This window comes from Loxodonta africana, chromosome 13 (assembly GCF_030014295.1).
Source record: "Loxodonta africana isolate mLoxAfr1 chromosome 13, mLoxAfr1.hap2, whole genome shotgun sequence".
Taxonomy (NCBI): domain Eukaryota; kingdom Metazoa; phylum Chordata; class Mammalia; order Proboscidea; family Elephantidae; genus Loxodonta; species Loxodonta africana.
Window position 1 is genome coordinate 75,384,893 of NC_087354.1, and position 15,588 is coordinate 75,400,480.

The 15,588-nt window shown below is 38.3% G+C and overlaps 1 protein-coding gene across 8 annotated transcripts in view; it reads left to right on the forward strand.

Annotated features, from left to right (window-relative positions):
• Positions 1 to 14,062, forward strand: part of ARFIP1 (ADP ribosylation factor interacting protein 1) — a 204,122-nt gene extending 190,060 nt beyond the window's left edge. For all 8 annotated transcript variants that reach the window (XM_064267583.1, XM_023557115.2, XM_023557119.2 and 5 more), the window contains one exon: positions 12,215 to 14,062. In XM_064267583.1, coding sequence (XP_064123653.1) covers positions 12,215 to 12,370 — 156 coding nt within the window. In that variant the 3' untranslated portion in view covers positions 12,371 to 14,062. The remainder of the gene's footprint in view (positions 1 to 12,214) is intronic.
• Positions 14,063 to 15,588: the final 1,526 nt, after the last annotated feature.

Here is a 15,588-nt window from a genome sequence, read left to right on the forward strand (position 1 = left end):
CTTGGGCTGGAGGACATTTCAAGATAGTCAGTGTTGATTATTCTTTTTTGAAATTATTATTATTTTACAAAATTTGCTTGCCTAGCACACACCTTTTTTTACTGTGCTAAGGTAAACTTCACTTCAGTTCCTGTCTTAGGTCTCTTAAGTTCCCAGTCAGAGCAGTCGGTAGTGGTTGCTGGCCACTATCTAGTTCTTCTGGTCTCGGGATTGTGTAGACTGTAGTTCATGTGTCCGTTAGTCCTTTGGACTAGTTACTCCCTTGAGTTTTTGGTTTTCTTCACTCTCCTTTGCTTTGGAAGAAAAGACACCAATAGCTGTGTCTTAGATGGCTGCTCGCAAGCTTTCAAGATTCCAGATGCTACTTACCACAGTTGGATGCAAGACGTTGTCTTTATGAACTATGATGTGCCAATTGACATAGATATCCCCTAAATTGAAGGTCCTTTCCCCTCGAGCCAAGGAACGTCATGCCGTGAGCTTTTCTTATGTCCAGAACTTTTCCCTGACTGTGCCCTTGTGTGCTCTATGTTCCTTTCTTTGTATTTTTTTTTATTGTGCTGTAAGTGAAAGTTTACAAGTCAAGTCAGTCTCTTATACAAAAACTTATACACACCTTGCTACGTGCTTGTAGTTCCTCTCCCCCTAATGAGACAGCACACTCCCCCTGTCCACCCTGTATTCCCTGTGTCCATTCAGCCAGCTCCTGTCCCACAGCGCCCTCCCATCTCACCTCCAGACAGGAGCTGCCCACATAGTCTCATGTCTACTTGAGCCAAGAAATTCACTCCTCATCAGTATCATTTTTTGTCTCATAGTCCAGTCCAATCCATGTCTGAAGAGATGGCTTCGGGAATGGTTCTGGTCTTGGGCTAACAGAAGATCCAGGGACCATGACCTCCAGGGTCCCTCCAGTCACAGTCAGACTGTTAAGTCTGGTCTTTTTATGAGAATTTTAGGTCTGCATTCCACTGTTCTTCTCCCCCATCAGGGATCCTCTGTTTTGTTCCCTGTCAGGGCAGTCATTGGTTGTAGCCAGGCACCATCTAGTTCTTCTGGTCTCAAGCTGATATAGTCTCTGCTTTATCTGGCCCTTTCTGTCTCTTGGGCTCATATTTTCCTTGTGTCTTTCGTGTTCTTCATTCTCCTTTGCTCCAGGTGGGTTGAGACCAATTGATGCATCTTAGATGGCCACGTGCTATCATTTAAGATCCTAGATGCCACTCACCAAAATGGGATGCAGAGGATTTTCTTAATACATTTTGTTATGCCAGTTGACATAGATGTCCCCTGAAACCATGGTCCCCAGATCCCTGCCCCTCCTACTCTGTACTTCGAAGTGTTTGGTTGTATTCAGGAAACTTCTTTGCTTCCAGTTTAGTCCAGTTGTGCTGACCTCTCCTATATTGTGTGTTGTCTTTCCCTTTACCTGAAATAGTTCTTGTTTACTGTCTAATTAGTGAAAACCCCTCTCCTTCCCTCCTTACCCTATAACCATCAAAGAATATTTTCTTCTGTGTTTAAACTATTTTTTGAGTTCTCATACTAGTGGTCTCATACAATATTTGTCCTTTTGCAACTAACTAATTTCACTCAGAATAATACCTTCCAGATTCCTCCATGTTAGGAAACGTTTCGTGGATTCCTCATTGTACTTTATTGTTGCGTAGTATTCCATTGTGTAAATATACCATAATTTATTTATCCATTCATACATTGATGGGTACCTTGGTTGCTTCCATCTCTTTGCTATTGTAAACAATGCTGCAGTGAACATAGGTGTGCATAAATCTGCCCATGTGAAGACTCATTTCTTTAGGATCTATTCCGAGAAGTGGGATTGCTGGATCCTATGGTAGTTCTAGTTCTGGCTTTTTAAGGAAGTGCCTTAAAAAGCTAGAAACTGGTTGTACCATTTTACATTGCCGCCAGCAGTGTAAGTGTTCCAGTCTCTCCACAGCCTCTCTAAAGTTTATTATTTTCTGTTTTTTTCAATTAATGCCGGCCTTGTTGGAGTGAAATAGTATCCCATTGTAGTTTTGATTTGCATCTCTAATGGCTACTGATTGTGAGCATTTCCTCATGTATCTGTTAGCTGCCTGAATGTCTTTGTTGGTGAAGTGCCTGTTCATATCCTTTGCCCATTTTTTAATTGGGTTGTTTTTTTGTTGAGTTTTTTCAGTACCATATAGATTTTAGAGATCAGATACTCATCAGAATTGTCATAGTTAAAAACTTTTTCCCAGTCTGTAGGTGATCTTTTTACTCTTTTGGTGAAGTCTTTGGATGAGCATAGGTGTTTGATTTTTAGAAGCTCCCAGCTATCTAGTTTCTCTTCCGGTGCATTGTTAGTAATGGTTTGTATACTCTTTATGCCATGTATTAGAGCTCCTAATGCTGTCCCTATTTTTTCTTCCATGATCTTTATCGTTTTAGATTTTTTATTTAGGTCTTTGGTCCATTTTGAGTTAGTTTTTGTGCATGGTGTGAGGTATGGGTCTTGTTTCACTTTTTTGCAGGTGGGTATCCAGTTATGCCAGCACAATTTGTTAAAGAGACTGTCTTTTCCCAGTTTAACTGATTTCGGGCCTTTGTCAAATATCAGCTGCTCATATGTGCATGGATTTATGTCTTGTCTGGTTTTTCAGTTCTGTTCCATTGGTCTGTGTATCTGTTGTACCAGTACCAGGCTGTTTTGACTACTGTGGTGGTATAAACTAAAACCAAACCCAGTGCCATCAAGTCGATTCCAACTCATAGCAACCCTATAGTAGGTTCTAAAATCAGGTAGTGTGAGGCATCCAAGTTTGTTCTTTTTCAGAAATGCTGTACTTATCTGGGGCCCCTTTCCCTTCCATATGAAGTTGGTGATTTGTTTCTCCATGTCATTAAAAAAATGTCATTGGAACTTGGATAGGAATTTGTAAATATAGATTGCTTTGAGTAGAATAGAGATTTTTACGATGTTGAGTTTTCCTATCCATGACCAATGTATGTTTTTCCACATATGTAGGTCTCTTTTGGTTTCTTGCAGTAATGTCTTGTAGTTTTCTTTCAATAGGTCTTCTACGTCTCTGGTTAAATTTATTCCTAAGTATTTTATTTTCTTGGGGGCTATTGCAGATGGTATTGGTTTGGTGATTTCCTCTTCGACATTCTCTTTGTTGGTGTAGAGGGATCCAGCTGATTTTTGTGTGTTTATCTTGTATCCTGATAATCTGCTTTTCTTGAGGATTCTTTAGGGTTTTCTGTGTATAAGGTCATGTTATCTGCACATAGATATACTTTTACTTCTTCCTTACCAATCTGGATACCCTTTATTTCTTTATCTAGCCTAACTGCTCTGGCTAGGACCTCCAGCACAACGTTGAATAAGAGTGGTGATAAAGGGCATCCTTGCCTGGTTCCTGTTCTCAAGGGGAATGCTTTCAGACTCTCTCCATTTAGAATGATGTTGGCTGTTGGCTTTGTATAAATGCCCTTTATTATGTTGAGAAATTTTCCTTCTGTTCCTATTTTGCTGAGAGTTTTTATCATGAATGGGTGTTGGACTTAGTCAAATACCTTTTATGCATCAGTTGATCAGATCATGTGTTTCTTTTGTTTTATTTTTGTGATGGATTACATTGATTGTTTTTCTAATGTTGAACCATCCCTGCATACCTGGTATGAATCCCATCTGGTCATGGTGAATTATTTTTTTGATAATGTTGAATTCTGTTGGCTAGAATTTTTTGAGGATTTTTGCATCTAAGTTCATATAGGTGTGTAATTTTCTTTTTTTGTGGTGTCTTTACCTGGTTTTGGTATCAGATATATGCAGGCTTCATAGAGAGAGTTTGGGAGTATTCCGTCCTTTTCTATGCTCTGAAATACCTTTAGTAGTAGTGGTGTTAACTCTTTTCTGAAACTTTGGTCGAGTTCTCCAGTGAAGCCATCAGGGCCAGGGCATTTTTGTTGTTGTTGTTAGTTTTTAATGACCTTTTCTATCTCTTCTTTTATTATGGGTTTATTTAGTTGTTCTGCTTGTGTTTGTGTTGGCTTAGGTAGATAGTGTGTTTCTAGAAATTCGTCGCTTTCTTCTAGGTTTTCAAATTTGTTAGAGTACAGTTTTTCATAGTAATGTGATATGATTCTTTTAATTTCAGTTGGGTCAGTTGTAATATCACCTGTCTCACTTCTCATTCGAGTTATTTCCTTCCTCTCCTGTTTTTCTTTTGTCAGTTTGGCCAGTGGTTTATCCACGTTTTTAACTTTTTCAGAGAACCAGCTTTTGGCCTTGTTAACTCTTTCAATTGTTTTTCTGTTCTCTATTTCATTTAATTCTGCTCTTATTTTTATTATTTCCTTTCTTCTAGTGCCTGAGGGCTTTTGTTGTTCTTTCTGTTTGTTCAAGTTGTAGGGATAATTCTTTGATTTTGGCCCTTCTTTTCGGATGTGTGCATTTATTGCTGTAAATTGACCTCTGAGGACTGCTTTAGCTGTGTCCCCAAGGTTCTGATAGGAAGTGTTTTCATTCTCATTGGAGTCTATGAATTTCTTTATTCTGTGCTTAATTTCTTCTATAACCCAGTCATTTTTGAGCAAGGTGTTATTCAGTTTCCAAGTGTTTGATTTCTTTTCCCTGCTTTTTCTGTTATTGATTTCTACTTTTATGGCTTTATGGTGAGAGAAGATGCTTCGTAATATTTTGATGTTTTGAATTCTCTTAAGGCTTGCTTGTGACCTAATATGTGGTGTATTCTAGAGAACATTCCATGTGCACTGGAAAAGAAAGTATACTTGGCTGCTCTTGGGTGCAGTGTTCTGTATATGTCTGTGAGGTTAAGTTCGTTGATTGTGGCATTTAGATCTTCTCTGTCTTTATTGAGCTTCTTTCTGGATGTTCTGTCCTTCCCCACAAGTGATGTGTTGAAGCCTGCTACTATTATTGTGGAGCTGCTTATCTCGCTTTCAATGCTGTTAGAGTTTGTTTTATGTATCTTGAAGTCCTGTTGCTCGGTGCATAAATATTTAATGTGCTTATATCCTTCTGGTGTATTGTCCCTTTAATCATTATATAGTGTCCTTCCTGATCCTTTGTGGTAGATTTTAAAGTCTACTTTGTCAGAAATTAATATCGCCACTCCTGCTCTGTTTAGATTGTTGTTTGCTTGATATATTTTTTTCCATGCTTTGAGTTTTAATTGGTTTGTGCCTTTAAGTCTAAGGTGTGTATCTTGTAGGCAGCTATAGACGCATCGTGTTTTTTAATCCATTGTGCCACTCTCTGTCTCTTTATTGGTTCATTTAGTCCATTTACATTCAGTGTAATTATGGAAAGGTATGAGTTGAGTGCTGTCATTTTGATGTCTTTTTTACTGTGTTGTTTACAGTTTGTTTTTTCCATTTAATTTTTTGTGCTGAGTAGTTTTCTTTATATGTTGTCTTTTCCTCTTTTTCATTGTTATTGCTTTTGTTTTTGCTGAATCTTTATGTTTTTTTTTTGGTATTTTATTTTAATTAATAGGATTGTTGTCTCCTTTGTAGTTACCTTAATGTTTACCCTTATTTTTTAAGTTTAAACCAAACTTTTATTTCTTTATGTCACCTTGACTTCCTCTCCATATGAAAGATTTGTGACTACATTTTGTCCCTCTTTATTGATTTAATGTTGTCATCTTTTACATTATGACATTGCTCTTTCTCTGTTTTGAGCATTTTTTTTATCTTGATCTATTTTTGTGATTTCCCTAACTGGGCTGGTATCTGGTTGCTCTGTCCAGTGTTCTAGTTTTAGGTTGATATCTGATGTTATTGCTTTTCTAACCAGAGAACTCCGTTTAGAATTTCTTGTAGTTTTGGTTTGGTTTTTGCAAATTCCCTAAACTTCTGTTTATCTGGAAACATCTTAATTTTGCCTTCATATTTGAGAGACAGTTTTGCTGGGTATATGATTCTTGGCTGGCAATTTTTTTCCTTCAATGCTTTTTATAAGTCATCCCAGTGCCTTCTTGCCTGCATGGTTTCTGCCAAGTAGTCTAAGCTTATTCTTATTGACTCTCCTTTGTAGGTGACTTTTCGTTTATCCCTAGGTGCTCTTAAAATTCTTTATTTTTGGTTTTGGCAGGTTTGATTCTAATATGTCTTGGTGACTTTCTTTTGGGATCTACCTTATGTGGGATTCAATGAACATCTTGGGTAAATATTTTCTCGTCTTTCACGGTATCAGGGAAGTTTTCTGCCAACAAATCTTCAACAGTTCTCTCTGTATTTTCTGTTTTCCGCCACCCCCACCCCCCCACCCCCCAGTTCTGGTACTCCAGCCATGTGTGGGCTATTCCTCTTGTTAGAGTCCCACATAAATCTTAGGCTTTCTTCATTTTTTTTAATTCTTTATCTGATTTTTCCTCAAATAAGTTCATGTCAAGTGCTTTATCTTCAGTCCCACTAATTCTGATTTCCATTGCCTCAATTTTGTTCCTCTGACTTTCTATTGAGTTTTCTAATTCTGAAATTTTATTGTTAATCTTCTGAATTTCTGATTTCTATCTTTCTGTGGACTCTTGCAGCCTGTTGGATTTTTCATTGTGCTCTTGAATAACCTTCTTAATTCCCTCCACTGCTTTACCTTTGTGTTTCTTGGCTGTTTTTCATTATTGTTGATATTGTTTTTGCTCAGTCTTTATGTTTTTCTTTTTTTTTTTTTTTTGATGTGTAGCATTGTTATTCTCCTTTCTGGTTGCCTGATCTCCTTCCTGATCTCTTGAAGAATTCTGTATTCTGCCTCTGGTAATTCCAGGAAGACATCCTCATCTGGAAATTTCGTGATTATTTGTTTTGAGAGCTTGTTGAAGCCATCATGGTCTGCTTCTTTATGTGATTTGATGTTGACTATTGTCTCTGAGCCATCTATAAGTTATTGCATTAATTTATGTTTGCTTACTCTGTCCTGGCTTCTTGCTGAGTTTTGTTTTAATGTGCCCAAATAGGCTTCTTTAGAGAGCTGGCTTGATTATTTGCTCCCAGATGGCTAGAGCTGTTACCAGGTATATGAGCCTAGGAGTCCATTCACTTTTCTTGTATGGAATCAGCTCAGGTATCCAGGTAGTCAGTCACCACATGGGTGGGTCAGGCCCTGTGGGGCAGGGGTGATTGGTTGCAGTAGGGGTTGCGCTCTGAGCAAGGCAGGGGGCTGACAACCTTCCCCCAAGTGTCTGTGAGGAAAGCATGTCTCTGTTCCCTATAGCGCACAGGTGGGTGGGCTCTGCAGCCGGGCCTTGGCCACCCAGTGCTTTTGGTTGTAAGGACTGGGAGGTACCACTTATCCTTGGACCACTGTCGCAGGTGGCTAGGTGCCATGGGTGGAGTCAGCAGTCCTCAGGCCCCTGATGCGTGTAGGTAAGGACCCTGTTTAATAGGCAGAGCAGTGTCAAACATCAAAAAACCTGCCTCTTCACCATACAGCTGAAACAGTTAAAGTCAGATCTCAGGCACATACTCCGCTGCAGTCTGCCAACAAGGGCCTACGTTACTGAAATGGTCCCACACAGGTCCGTGCAGAGGTGAAAGGCATTCAGAGTCCATGGACTGTTGGTCCCTGGACAGGAACTGCTTCTGCCTTGAGTTCCTGGCTTAGGGGAGCTGGCAGATTATCTTTTTCCCCAGTTGTTAATTTATTACTTCTCCAAGGCTGGGAGAATGGTTCAGGGATCGCAGCAAGACCTATCTCAGGCTCAGGTAAATTGACCGCCACTGAAGCTGGCATGGGGGCTGGGGACACGGTAAATTAGACACAAGTACTTAGCTTTTGCCGAAAATGCTGTTCTCTGATTCTGGAGCCCTGAGTGGACTGTGCGGCTTGCTATCTCTCCATGAGGAACTGGCATCCCGAAAGCCACCAGCCTGGCCACAGTCACTTCAGAGGAAAGTGCCTGAGGTGTGCTGGTTCTCAACAAGACAGGTCCAGCAACTCCTCACTGCCTCTGAATCATCTCTCCCTCCCTCCACTGCTCAATCTGATTCCCTAACTTTGCCTTTGATGTTCAGTGCTCCTAACTTGTCATACATATAATGGCTTCACTTGCTTTTTCGGGTCGTTGTTGTAAGAGGGATCGCCAGAAGCATCTGACTACTCTGCCATCTTGGCCCTGCCTTCTGTTCCTTTATTTCTCATCCAGCTTAGCCTTTCTTCTTCCCAAGCCTGTGCTACCCCTTCTGATTTTCCTCCTTTTCACTCTAGTTTCTGTAGCCTTTTTTTTTTTTTTTAATTGCTGGGGCCCTGCATTCTTAACCTTTTTCGTAGATGTACCACTAATTTTCTGCTGCGTAACGAACCACTCAAAACTTAGTTGCTTAGAACCACAGTGATACATTATTTCTGACAATTTTGTAGGTTGGATAGGTGGGTTGTTCTGCTGGTTTCACTTGCAGCTGTAGGGCCTGCTGGGCATTGGGCACAGCTAGAATGACTGGGCCTCTCTCCCTATGGGCTTTCATCTTGAAGGAGGCTAACTGGGCTTCCTCACAAGGTGGCAGCAGTAGTCCAAGAGGTCATGCACTTGCTTATCAGGTCTCATTTTTTATGTTACATTGCCAAGCCCATTTTCATTGTAGGATGTGTAGGGCGTGGATACTGAGAGGGGTGATTCATTGGGGGCCATTATAGTAACAGTTCACAACAATAGAATACTTACCTCATCTTCTAAACTGCCTTCTTATAACCTGCCTTTATGTGATTACCCTGTTTCCCTAGTGATGACCTCTAGGATGAGGCTCCTTATCCTTTCATATATCCGCCATATCTAAGAAGTAGAGGGTAAGGCAGTGAGAGCTCTCCTCTACCAATGCTCTCTTCCAACCTTTTTTGAAAAAACTCTGTTCTCCCTACCAGCCCTTTTTATAACCCAGTGTATTTTCACTGCCTCTACCAATTTATCATGCCAATTGCCATTTTCTGCTGTCCTGTGCCTTACTTACCCTAGTATCCCTAGTACAGCGCCTGACACATAGTAAGTGGTGAATGTTTTTTTGTCACCCTTGCACCCAGCACCGAAGGTTTTCATTTGGAAAGATTTGCAGGCCTTGAATGTCTGAACGGATAAATTCAAGATGGACTTCTTTCAGTTTGTACAGACATTTCTTAGTTTTCATTGTTTCATGCTATTTGGTCTTCTTAAACTTTCTCGTCTGTGTCAGAGGAAGAAGAAAAATTCTTTTTGTTGTAAACAGCTTTTGGGTGAATCAGTAGTGCCAGTGCCCCAAGGTTTGAATAGTTAGAGAAGTAACCCAACTCGTTCTCAAGGCTTGAGATGTTAATTCCCTGGGGTGTCAGTACTGTTTGGGTTGCTGGGTAGAAATCATATTTACTTCTTCACCAGTTGATTTTTGCCATCATAGGATCAAAGACATTTGATTTTTCCCTCTTCCCACAAAAAGTTCATATGGGTGAATACCTCAATTAAAAGAGGATCCCATGCAGGGCTGTGTTTACAATGTGGCTACACTGGGCTGTGATGCAAGCCTTGATCTCTGATTAAACAGTCTCAAAGTATGTGCGCCTGGCCCTGGGTTGTTACTAGAAGAGTCGGCTAGCCTCTGAGCTGTGCTCGTTATTTGTTTTTTCAATTCTGTTGCTGTTCTGAAGAGCATGCAGAGTTTGCATGCAGTGCACAGGAGAGCGATGGATCTGGAAGTGCCCAGGACCCAGTCAGAACAGTTATCTCCCTGGAGTCTGAAGAATGCAGCTCTGCTTCTCCGCCCAGATCGCTCTTGCAGTGTTGGGAGGCAGGGCTGTGCGGAGGAGGATGCACTGGGCAAGAAGTCACAAGACTCAGATTTCAGTCCTAACTCTGCTACTCACTCATCCCATGACACAGAGTGAATCACTTAATACTCAGTTGAGTCCCAGCTTTCCATATGTAAAACCGGATGGTTGGTTATGATAATCTGTAAGGATCCCTGTAATTTAAAGTTTCTCTGATTTTATTCTCAGCTAAATACTTCTTCCAGTGTTAGAGTGGGAAACAAGTAGGCTCTGCCTCTTTGTAAGCAGTAATGTTACCCTCACAGATGTTACACCTGTCCATCTCACTCTCACACAGTTATGTACTGGCACACACAGTGTACTGCCCTGTGCCGTTCCACACCACTTTATAACAGCAGACTCAGGAAGATTCTTTTTCAGGAAAGAAGCTTTGTTTGTTCCTTTGTGATTTCTTAGTTCTACTTGCTAAATCATCTGGTCTGGTGAGGTGACTTAGACGTTTAAAAATGTTAGTGGTCACGGTGGATTCTTGGTGTTTCATGTAACTTAGTTAAATGCTGATTAAAATCACAAATGAAACCAAATTTAAATTATGTCTAATCTTTATACAGTTTAATATTGCTTGCAAATTGTAGTGGCCAATATTAGTGCTCTTTACTGAAATACTACCCTTTTGTTAATGGAAGTATCTTTTTTTCTGATTGTAAAATGTGTACTTACTGTTTTTAAGGATCTTAAGAAAGTATGAAGAAGAAAAATACCCATAGTTCCTTCATTCAAAATTTAACCACTAAAAAAAAAAAACTGCTGTCAGCTCTTCCACCAAAATATATCCACTTTTCACCTTATCCACTGCCAGTTCCCTAGACTAAGCCGTGGACTCCCTCGCCTGGACCATGGCAATACTCTCGTAACTGTTGCTTTGTTTCCACTCTGATCCTCCTAGGCTCGTTCTCCACATAGTAGGTAGCTTTTTAAAAATTACATTATCCACCCTGCAGTCACCCACAGGCACTGTTAGTGTCCTCGTTTTCCAGATGAGGGAGTGGAGGTGCAGAAGCAGTAGGTGATTCGCCCAGGATTCCAGAGCTTGTGCTTTTGCCCTCTGTCCTATATGCCTCTCAAGTGAATGGCTGTCCTTCGACGTATTTCCTGTGCACAGAAGCATGTGCACACTCATGCTTTTAAAACACAGAAGTGAGATCAAGCTATACATTTTGGTAACTTGTTTTTTGAAATTTTACATTCAGACTATACCTTAGCAGATACTATTTTTTTTCTTTTTCATGCTTCTGAGTTTCACCCATCTAGGGGTTTGTTCGGTAGTTAAAAATTTTTTAAATGGCATTTTTTTCCTGACAGTATGGGTTTGAGCTTGGGAATTTTTTATATTAACGTATCAAGTAAGTGGGGCGGGGAGTAAGTGTGGTGAATAAATGGGGAGACGTTTACTTTTCCCATCGTACTCGTCAGTGCTGCTTGAATTTCATAATCTTGAGCGTGCTTTATTTTTATGATATTTTAATTTAAAAAAAAATAAAGGCTTTACAAATAAAAATAGCTAATATAATTGGTTTTATTGTTTCCTTTACTGAGGAAGAAACGACTAGCGAGAATATGTGTGTAATGAACACAGGTATTGTACTGTATATAAAATTTTATATCCTATATTTCACTTAGCATATTTTAGACATTTTCATATCATTAAACATGTTTAAACCTCAGTTTTCATGATAAATAATATTGTATTGGATGAGTAAATCAGAATGTGGTTTTTTATATTTTCTTGTTTAATATTTTGCTGTCATATATAAGACCACAGAAAACAACTGTATTCTTAACTTTTTGTGCTGCTTTGCTGATTTCTTTAAGAAAGATTTATAGTGTTGCTTTGTTAAAACATACTGTTGATATCAGAAGTAATAAGCAGATGAGAATAACTGAGAATCATATGAGCTTAAAGTAAATTGATTTTCTGGACAACACTTGCTGCCACTTGGGGATTCTTTACAAATACCACACTTAAAAGTATCCAACCTACTAAGTTTTACATAAAGCATAGTCTTAGTATGTCCATACTTGGTATCTGGCATATGTTATATAGGGATTATTTATATCAGATATTCCCTGTTTGATATCTCATGATTTTTAATATACTTACCTTGGGGGAGAATTTAATGATAATAATATTTGAAATTGGTTAGCAGAGTATATATTTAGCTTCATAAACTGACCTGTTATTAGGTATCTTCTCTCTCAGTGGAGGTTGGGGGATGGGGAGCATTAGAAAGTCATCAACACTCAGAGACCCTGCGAGGCAATGTGCACTTGATGTGTGTGAAATACTTTATATTCTTAAAACAGCCTTTCTTGAGGAGAGATTCACTAATTGAGGCATGTAACGAATCACCTCATATCTCATTGTCCTTGGCGTTAATGCTTGGTCTTATGACTCTGCTCTGTCCACAGGTTAAAGTATTGCACAATCAGTTGGTCCTTTTCCACAATGCCATTGCCGCTTACTTTGCTGGGAATCAGAAGCAGCTTGAACAGACACTTAAACAGTTCCATATCAAGTTGAAAACTCCAGGAGTGGATGCCCCATCTTGGCTGGAAGAACAGTAATCACATCTCTGGGGAAGAGTTGCATTGTTATATTTCTAAACAAACCTAATAAGAATTAAGCAGAGTTGGGGGAAGTGGGAAGGGGTGACAACCATTGTAGTGATTCTTGTACAAACAGCTTTAATTTTTCCCTTTTTCATACTTTTAACAATTAAACTGCTAAATTTAATGGGAATGTGGGTGGCTTTAATGTAAACATAATTTCTATAATCTGGACACAGTAATTTTCCTTTTTGAGAAATCCTCTTGTATGGTGAGGATTGATGGCTATTTCTTTAGTTTGAAAACATCTAACATAGATTTGCACTGACAAGATAAAAATTCGAGGTTTTTGGTCCTGGAAATGAGGGCCAGTTGTAACTTTTCCAAAGGGAGGTTTACATGATTTATATCAACATCAGATATTTTATATAAGAATATATTCAACATCTTTAAGAGATTCGTTTTCATGTATTAAAGAAAAAAGAAACTATTTTGCAGAATAAAATTATATGGTGTTCCTGCAGCACCCGCACAGAGGCAACAGCCCTCATGAATGACTGGTTGGCTGTGGAGTTGTGGCAAATACCTTTTTAAAAACGAATCTGTACCAGTGTAAGTTGTTTACACTTTTTCTAAAGACGCAGGAGTCACACTGTCATTTCGTGAGGTGTTTTCAGCTTGTGAATCTGCATTACCCAAAGCCACTGGGCAGTTATGTTACCAATTTGTTTTGATTCGTAGTGAAACCTTCTTAAGAGAATTTTTTAACAGGAGGACTTAGGAATAGATTCTTGACAGTTTCTGGAGTAGAAATTTGAGTTAGCAAAGTTAGTTTTGGGGTAAATTCCATTTTGATAGAAGCGAATTCCTTGACAGCTTTTATTGACTTCCGTATATAACAATACCATTTAAGCCTTAAATCACAGATATGTGCCTTCTCAGATACAGTAATTCTTGTTTAGCCTATGTACATAGCCCATAAAGAAACCCCTTTCAGATAATGTTTAATGTATCTGTTCCTTTTTTGGAAAGGAATACTGTGTATAAATTTTGGGTTTCTTTGTACTCATTAAACCAGGTTTAAAGTTCATGGTGAAATCAACTTTTGAGTTTACTTTTTTGTTTTTCTTAATTCCTTTTGAGGAATGGAAACTGGAAGGGGCTTTTTTGTGTGGGTAATGAAGAGGTATGTAGGATAGTGTGGTGGTACAGGAAGAAGGGAGATTGGAAAGGCCAGCACTGTTTTAGTTGCTGAGCAGTGTTGATTATGTGTTATGTGGGTGGCTTGTCCACTGTGTGGTTCTATCAGTAATATAATCTTTATTAAATGTAAAGGTTTCTTAATTTTTGTCATAGACATAAATTAATATTTTGAGAGTTCTCTCTTAACCGGTTCATTTCTTCTGTGTTGAAATGAATTACTTAAAATTACCATTAGACACAAATTTTGTGGACTGTAAGATTTGTTATATATGTTCAGACGCCTTTTAGCTGGCTTTTTAATTATTATGCCTGTTTTCAGTGCTTAATACAGTGTAATATGATTATAAACTATAAACTTATTTTAAATCATTCCTTCCTGTATATTTGTACTCTGAGAGAGCCTTATTTTATTCTTCCAGCAGAATTCTTGCGATAGTTCATTTACATTCCCCAGAATGTGCCTCTGGTGTGAATTTTGTATTCTTATTAAAAGTGTTTACTGCAGTACCTTGTTTCCCTGGCTCTTCATAGTTTAAAATAATAAGCAACTATTTAGGTTTTCTGAAGACATAGGATTTGTCTTTTCAAACTCTAAAAATAACAAAAAATTGTGTTCTGTCACTTGTTTTATCTCAGTAAGTTTTTCTTTCCTTGCAATTGCAATCTCTGTTGGGAGTTGAACATGTCCAGCCTTACCATATTTCAGTAACAATTACAGCACCAAAGGGATTAAATAGTAAACTAAATATATCAGTGATTCTCAGTAGCACAAAAGAAATTTAAAAAATCGAATTATTAACCAGTGACACATTTACTTTGTAAGGAAAGTAACTCATACTCATTGTAGAAAAATTAGAAAATTAATAGGCCAAAAAAAAAAAAAAAATCCACTATTGAAGACAATGTTACCACAGTTTTTTCTGTAATGTCCTTACATATTTTTCTATGAATGTCTCTACAAAAATATACAATTTTATAGAAATGACCACCTCTCCTCATTAAAGATAACAAATACCTTCTCAAGTCAAAAGCTGCTGCACAGAACCACATTTCTTCAGTGAATCCCCTGAAGTCAGGTATTTTAGTTAGTAATTATTTTGTATCATAAGCTGTGTATTGAATATCCATTAATATGTATGTATTCATCTTTCCACCATTACCTTGTTACTCCCTTAGGTTATGTTCCTAAAGTGAAAATGGACCCTCAAAGTACATACACACTTTTAAGACTTTGTTATATATTGCTAGTTTGCTTTCAAAAAAGATTGTACCAATTTATACCTCCAAAAGCAGCATACACAAGTGTCTATTTAGCATATTTTTAAAGCCAGAATGCATAAAAGGAAATGTTTATAATCAGCAGAACACCACTTAATAGATGTTTTGGGTTGAAAAGGAAGGCAAAGGCTGAGCAATCAGGATCTGGAACGTTGTGGGATGGAAGGCAGAGGATGGAGGAGAATGGCTTTCACTCATTAGAGATTATTAAAGGACAAAAATAGCTGGCCTGTGAAATTGAACTCTTTATCCCCAAACTCCCAAGTCTTAGGGTCCAGGAAGAACATAGGCAATTTAGCTGAAATCTAGACATTCGAAACACATTGATAGATAATGTTATTGGTGCTTATCCCTAGAGTGTGAAACTAGAAAATTCCTTAGAAATTACCTGTTTAACACCTTTTTTTTAAAAACAGATGAAGACACCAACACCCAAAAATATATTAGCTTGACTTAGCCAACCCCCATCTCCAAGTATAATGCTAGATGAGTATTTGCAATGAAGTACATGAATTCCCCTTTAAGCCTTGCCATTTCACTGCATAATTAAGTCAATGTGTCAAAAGTGTCAAATTTCTTCTACTAAAGTACAATGTGTATTTAAATGTCTTTCAGCTTATTAAAAAAAAAAAAATCCATCTACCGCAAATGGATTTATATTGGATACATTTCAAAATATGCAAGATGTTCATCCTTTCTATCCACTGACCTTTTTTAATTGAAATATTGTTATATATTTTTTCTTTTTTTAATAT